Here is a 7484-nt window from a genome sequence, read left to right on the forward strand (position 1 = left end):
AATTGTAATAATATCGATAAAAAAAAAAATATAAAAATCTTTAAATATTTTAAACTTTTCTATTTTAAATTCTATTGTTTAGTATGGGAATTTTTCTATCATAAATTTTAGGGTATAGACCAATTTATAATCAACGAAAATTCCCAAGAAAAAAACCTACAAAACTTTATTGCGGTTCTGTAATTTAGACATACAAAAAAAAACTACTTTGTTAAAATAAGTTTACGTTAAATGTAATGGTCACTTAGAATAAAATACCGAACGTTTTGGAATATTCTTTACAGACTGGGAAAACCCAGTAATTTCCATTTATTTTATTGTCATAATCCTTAAGCGGCTTATTTTCCAAAACGTTCGCTAAAAAGGGAATACTCGAATACCTAAGACTAGGCAATAAAAACCAGACATCCATACTGGCTGCAATCAACCTTGGGAACGTCATGAGCCATCGTGACGTCATTTCAACGTGGACCCATTTTGCCAACTCGAGGAGGGATGCTAACTGAAAACAGGAGTTGCAGAGGCGCGCGCAACTAGCGTCACTACCCTCTAGGACTCTCCCACCCCCCAGGGCATGAATTCTCAACCGGGGGAGTCGAAAACCAAGGAACTGGAGGACACTTAACTTATCAAGAAGCAAGACTGTAGTCCGTCACGCGAAATTTTATTTTTCCTGAAATTATTGTCGGTACTGGTAGTTTGTAAACCATTAAATAATAAACGATAGATTTCCGCGCAATGCAAATCTAAATTAAACTAAAATAATCTGAGTGTTTTAAATTCATTTTATATATATAATTTATATTTAATTATTCAAATTTAAATCTATTCTCCCGCCTTAATCTATTTACTGCGAGTTGAACGCCCTACCGCGTTCCAACGGGCGAATTAAAAGAATTCCATAAATTTACTATAGCCAATTTGGGGGCTATACAACATTGATTATAATTAATTAATATCAGTAAAATAGAGTATGACTTACTTTTATGATATATCATTTTGGAAAAAGGAGTACCATATACCCTGATAGCCAGCGCTTTCTCAGTAAGTGTTTACTCCCAGCAGTTACGGTTAAGTTATACATCAAGTTGGCGGTAATTCTTCACTCAACAACAGTTGTAAGCAAATTGACAGAAATCTACGGCCGCAACTTGAATACAAGTTAACAATCAAACTTGTAGTTAAATTTCCTTTCAACTTTACTACAATTTGAAGGAAATACTTGTACAGCAAGTTTTGACGTCTATTTGCAGAGTAAGTTATAGGTAACTAATAGGTAATCGCTCGCTTTGCCAACTCTTTCCGTCAAGTTTGCTTCAAATTGCGGACGTAGATTGACAGTAAGTTATAGGTAAGGTGGCTATCAGGGTAATTAAATAAAATTTTGCAACCTCGAAATACCATTCTGCTTACAGTTAACACAGTCGGTAGTCTGGCGCTCCGTTTACAACGGAATTTTTGAACGGAACTTGGCCCCAGATTCTACCGAATCTGTGGATGACAACGTAGGTAGTGACATCTGAAAGCGACTAAAAATATCACACTGATTTTTAAGTGTAGTCTAAAAATATGAAACATTGGAAATTAGATTTTTAGTTAAGAAGTATTTCTATGCAGAGATTTTTTAATAAAAAAATTTAATTTAAACAGTTATATTCAACGTTGTCTGAATCGAAATAATTTTGATTTATAAAAATAAATCATTTTTTCATAAGTTTTTCAAGTAAAATTTGAATTTCCCGGGAATTTATATTGCTCCGTACACATCCGGAGCCGTATCGTTCATTTGCCGTACCTTTAGGCACATTTAATTTGAATTTATTAATACTTTGTCGCTAAAAGTTTAAAGTAAATCAAAGCAATGAAATAAGAAGGTAATTGTAAGCGAATCACCGTAGTTCATTAGAACATATGTGTGTGAGTCCCTTCAAGATTGGAGTTTACTTGAAGCTACAGTATATGTAGAAAGAACCAGTGCACTCTGGCGAGTGTAGATCAAAGCTGCGAAATATCTTTTTTTAACTGTAGTTTCCCATCTATCGGAGGATTACTATGCATTCTCGAATTATTTAGTCTGTGGCAGATCACTTTGCCCATCGAAAAAAAGTCAGGATCGAAATTTTTGCGTTGCTATAGTTTGTGCTGATTAAATTTAATAACATTAAGCAGATTAATTGTTATAATTGCATATAATCAATTAATATCAAGAAAATAAAGTATGAACTACCGTTATAATACTAATTTAAGGAAAAAAAGGACCGTAGAATTAAAAATTAATTTGCAACCTCTAAAAAACGTGATGCTTACAGTAAACACAGTCGGTAGTCTGGCGCTCCATTTACAACGAAATTTTTGAACGGAACTTGGCGCCAGATTCTACCGAATCTGTAGATGTGTAGGATTTGTCATACTCAATTGACATTCCAGTATGATAAAAAAATAGCTATAAAACATTGACAGGACTGAGGGTGCTTCATTCAGTTTTGGACAATAGAACCACGATGTCTCTAAACAAAATAGTGATCCTCCTGTTAGTTGTCATTCTCGGCCTTTCCTGTAAGTACCAATTAAAATAGTTTTATTTATGAATTAATGTGTGTGTAGTTACGAAATATTTCACTTTTTATGAAATTCCTAACTTGTATCTGCTAGGACACTTAAGAAAAATTGAAGTACACAATAACGCACACCAAGTACGTTCCAAAATTGTTTCTTTTAATTTTTAAATTTACAAAAATTTTTTTTTAATTTTCCAAAATCATATACAACCATATCGGTTATTTGAATTTTTTAATTTTTTATTTTATATCTTTTTGTAAAGAAATTAAATTTTTTTTTCTTAATAGTCTTATGAACGTGGACTTGGCACGATTTTTTTACAGTGAAACTGTTTTTGTTCGGATTTCAGTTTTTTTTGTAATTATAATAAAAATTGACAATTTTAATTTAATACATTTCCGGTAGCAAACTATTCCCTTTAAGCTATAGTTCATGTAAAAGTTAGTCTTGCGCTGCCTGGCGTGTGTAATTGCATGCTGTCAAATATCTTTTTTTCACTGTAGTTTCCCATCTATTATAAGATTAGCATGCATCGTTATATTATTTAGTCTCTGGCCGTCCGCTTTTTACATAAGAAAAAAGTTAAAATCTAAAAATCTGGGTCGCTATAGTTTGTGCTGATTATTTTTAATAATTTTAAATAGAAATTATAAAGATAATTGATAATAATCAAGTAATACGCGTAATAAAAAGCATGAACTACTATTATAAAATATCATATAAAAAAAAAAAAATCAAATTATATTGACTTTCAGAAAGTCTTATAAAGAGTTTTAAAGAGTTTTGAAGACTTTTTTCAGAGGAATATTTCCACAAGGGTTCGCTCAATTAAATCAAATCTTTACGCCGTTTGTTTATTTTTTTTCAGGGACCGAGGCAAGACCAGACGATTTAATAAAATTTGAATCTACATCTCAATCGCCGACAGCGGAAACGCCTGTTGAGCACCTAACGTCGGGAGAAGATTTTTCCGACGATACATCGCCATCTTTAACGCCTACTATGAAAGATGATTCATTTGAACTCGTAACGTACGTAATGGCTACCTCGAATATAAACTTTTCTGAAGTGACGTCATTATCATCACCAACGCCATCTGATAAAGACTTCTATACCGAGGAATCTACATTATCATCGACTCCAACTGCTACAGACCAATCCACCTTGAAAAAAAATGAAGTCACTGCAGGATCGATGTCAACTGAGATAGTTATTATCGTGTGTATTAGTATCATTGTATCGCTCATCGCATTGGCTTTTGTGGTTAAAAAATATTCTTCCTCGTGTAAATTATCCTATCTACGTACTGTAATAGACCGAACTACGGGACTCTGATGAAAAAGTTTTCAGCTCGGTGCTATGTACTGTATTGTGATGAAAATATCGTTACAGGTACAATCATACATTCTAGTTAATAAGCTAGAATAATTTTATATAAATCATAGAATGTAGAAACATATATTATTACTATTATATTTTTATTTAATATTGTACTCATATTTAAAGTAACAAAACTTGTATTTAATCGCAATAGATGTCATGTAATCATTTAATTAATAAATTTGCATAATTAAAAAACAAATTTGTGTCATTGATTGTTCCTCAAAATCGTCGGAAGTTAGTAATCCTGGTATCAGGCTTATTGATCCCTGGACAAAATACCCCCGACAAGTTATCCTTCGGATTCGTTATAATTTTCGAAAGTTAGAAAAAAAATTCAAGGGCACAACAACCATGTTAAAAGGGCGCAACACGATTACAATATGGTTTTATTAATAAATTCTGTCTGTTTGGTTTCAATTGTCGGGGATATTTTGTCCAGGGATCAATTATCATGGAACCGTAATCCTTAAGGGGGATAGCCACTGTGACGCTGGAAAAAATAGGCAATTTTCGGGAATTTTTTTTACTAGGATAATAAAGGAATTTGGGGATCGGTTTTTTTTTGTTTTATAAAGTATATGTTGAGGATAATTCTCCTAAATTTTTATTCAAAAATATTTTGTTATCACAAAGTTATAAACATTTTTGTAGAGCACCAAAAAAATTTCCCCCTCCATTGCCGGTACTGTAACTCAAAAACGGATTATCTGAAACAAAAAAACCAAACGGCATTTTAATCTATAGGAATGTCGCTATCGTCGCACGTAGGGGATTTTGAAAATTTTGATTTGAGAAAAAATGGCGCCATATTGAAAATTTTTTCGTCTTTTTCCTCATTTTTTGGACTCAAACAGCCTTAAAAATCTTAAAAATTAAAATTTTCAAAATCCCCTACGTGCGACGATAGCCACTAAGTAGACGAATACGGGGAAACAAAAAAATTGAGAATCGGTTCATATTTACGAAAGTTACAGTACCGGAAAGTTTGAAAAAGTCGTTTTGAGAAAAACGCGAGTAAAGTTTTAAGAAGATTCTCGCAACTTTAAAATCTAGTCTTTCACAAAATATTCATACTCACATCAAACTATCAAGTCCTGGGCCATATGAGGGTTCTTCCTCCTTATCTTTAGTATTGACCTTGACTTTTTTATTTTTTTACTGGCCGTTTCCATGCGGCTTTCAGCAGCTTTAACCCGAGTAGCGTCGCGCTCAGCGCAGTATGAGTAGAGTGTTGGTCCTACTTTAACATCGAGATTCTCTAATATCTTCAGAGTTGCTAGAGCCCCATCATTGAATGTAATTGTTGAAATATATAAAGCTATTTCAACAATAAGGGAACAAGAAGAATTTGTTTTTGGGGCGAGCTGCCACACTAATGCATTGAAGCTTTCATTATTATTTTGTGTAAACCCACCGACACATCGTTCCAATAACTCTGGATTCAATAGATCTTCATAAATCGGTATTAAAGCTTCCGCAATATCTGCAGGAAGTGGTGGTTTTTCAACTAATGAGTCCAAAGTATTTGTTGCCACAGCTTTTTGAAATTGACACCACGAATTTGCACCTTCAGGACAAAGAAAATGCTGCGGATCTTCGGGTGATGAAAACTTGTGATAAAATGTTTGCCAAATAGCATTATACATCTCATCAACATCATTAGAATGACGTCTGATTGCTAAACCATAATACTTTGTAAATTCATTAATTGCTTTGTCCGTTAATCGACCTTTCCCACCTAAACTTTTCTGTGTATTTTCTTCTTTTCCTGTTTTTGTCTTCTTGTTAGTTCGTTGCTTCTTCAAAGCCCTTAGTCGACTGCCCATTCGTTTTTGCACGTGATTAATACATTCTTTTTTTTTTATCTTCACCATGTCCCCATACGGTTTAGCATCACAAATATTTTTATACGTTTTAGTGTCACCATCACCTATATAGTTTACATACTTAACGTTATGTAATAACTCTGATCGCATAAACATCTCTTTTATTCCATCTCTACCTCCATTTGTCCAGAAGAATTTTCATGGTTTATTGGACAGTCTAGAGCATGGTCTTGCATAAATTGATCGTATTCAGCTGTTCCTTTTTTGAGCTCATTAGCGCACACATCTTACAATAACTGGATTTCATACTTACATCTACGATTTTGCCAGTGAAGTAACCAATTAGAGAAGATATACCAAATGAAGATTTAAACCCTCTTTTCTTCCAACTACCGTCACCGGAGACAGAAATTCCAGGAATGTCATTGGATTTTAAATGCTTGCAGGTTTCTTGGATTTCTTCTTTAGCAGCTTTTTTCAACACTAAATCACAACAGTTTCTAGCTGCATTTCTGATTTGTGTGACCAGACGATCGTAAAAGCTATGGAACATTGGTCGTGGTAAATCCATGAAAGCACAAAATCTTTCAGCTCCAGATAACCCAATACCAATTATCCGCATTGCAAAGATGAAACGGCGATTAATTTCATACGCATTCTTGATGAGTGGACATGAATTTATCAAAACTGGATCACATTTTTGCAATTCACAACTAGTTTAAAACCTAATCCTCGAATACTTGTCTCAGTAAAGTTTACATCACCACCACACTTTTTACACGATACACAGCCACTTAGTAAATTAAATATCGAAAAAAATTTATAATTTTGTAGCTAATACTCGAATCAATTGTACAATCAGATTTTTGTGATAATTTCCTCTTGGAAGCACTATCACGTCGTTGAGAGCCAGTATTTTTTCAGTTTCATATCTGTTGAGCGGTCGATTAAATTTTTTCCTGTCGTTTGGCAGTTTTCTTTCGTTTTTAATAACTTTACTTTGTTTACGATCCATTATTTAACAAATTTTTTTGTTAAATAAACAAAAAAAAAAGATCAGAAGATTTAAAAAAATAAGTAAGTAAACAATAACGAGTACACTAAGAAACTCAATAAATTAAAGAACGAGTGTGTATTCATACAAAACAACTAAACTATGAGGTACAGTATCTCAACAATAAGAAAAAATATACGTTAAAAGTCAAATAATTGTAACGGTTGACAATCGTGAGGGAAAATAATCGCCAACCCGTACGAATCAAAGACGGAGCGAGCAGGCGACGTTTTCGTCGAAGCGCCGCGCGTAAAACGGTCAATCGACGCGCTCTTATAAAAATGACTATAACTCGAAAACTATTCGGAATTTTTCTATAAAATTTGAAATACATAATTTTGAATATATAAACTTCAGTTTAATGAAAAAAAAAAAAAAATTTTTTTTCCGAAATTTTACAGTGGCTATCCCCCTTAATCATTTTTTTTTCCCTTTTTTATGCACGGAAAAAAAGTACGGTAAGGAGAAATATAATTGGAATTCCTAAATTACCATATTAACTAAAACTTCTTTCTTTATCACGCATAGTCACGTGAAAGATAACCCCTCCACCAACTGAATAACCAAAAAGTAGCATGAAAATTGCTTCAAGTGAATTTAAGTGAAGAACTGATAGTGACTAGATGATAGCTCAAAGGTGTTTAATGTAATCATGTATGCAA

General features: G+C 33.1%; 1 protein-coding gene across 1 annotated transcript; it reads right to left on the reverse strand.

The window, feature by feature from the left end:
- Nucleotides 1-2266: 2266 nt before the first annotated feature.
- On the reverse strand, nt 2267-5631 carry LOC141526881 (uncharacterized). Its single transcript, XM_074242017.1, has 2 exons — nt 5021-5631; nt 2267-4649 (listed from the first exon to the last, which is right to left on the reverse strand). The coding sequence occupies exon 1, from the start codon at nt 5586-5588 to the stop codon at nt 5022-5024; it is 567 nt and encodes a 188-aa protein (XP_074098118.1). The 5' UTR covers nt 5589-5631; the 3' UTR covers nt 2267-4649; nt 5021.
- Between the last annotated feature and the right edge of the window lie 1853 nt (nt 5632-7484).

The sequence above is a fragment of the Cotesia typhae genome, unplaced genomic scaffold (genome assembly GCF_013202065.1).
Source record: "Cotesia typhae breed Kobodo isofemale line unplaced genomic scaffold, CoteBio_Ctyphae contig_382, whole genome shotgun sequence".
NCBI classification, from domain to species: Eukaryota; Metazoa; Arthropoda; class Insecta; order Hymenoptera; family Braconidae; genus Cotesia; species Cotesia typhae.

Coding starts and splice junctions, on each gene's coding strand:
- LOC141526881 (XM_074242017.1), bottom strand. CDS start 5,588: ATGTATAATGCTATTTGGCAAACATTTTATCACAAGTTTTCATCACCC.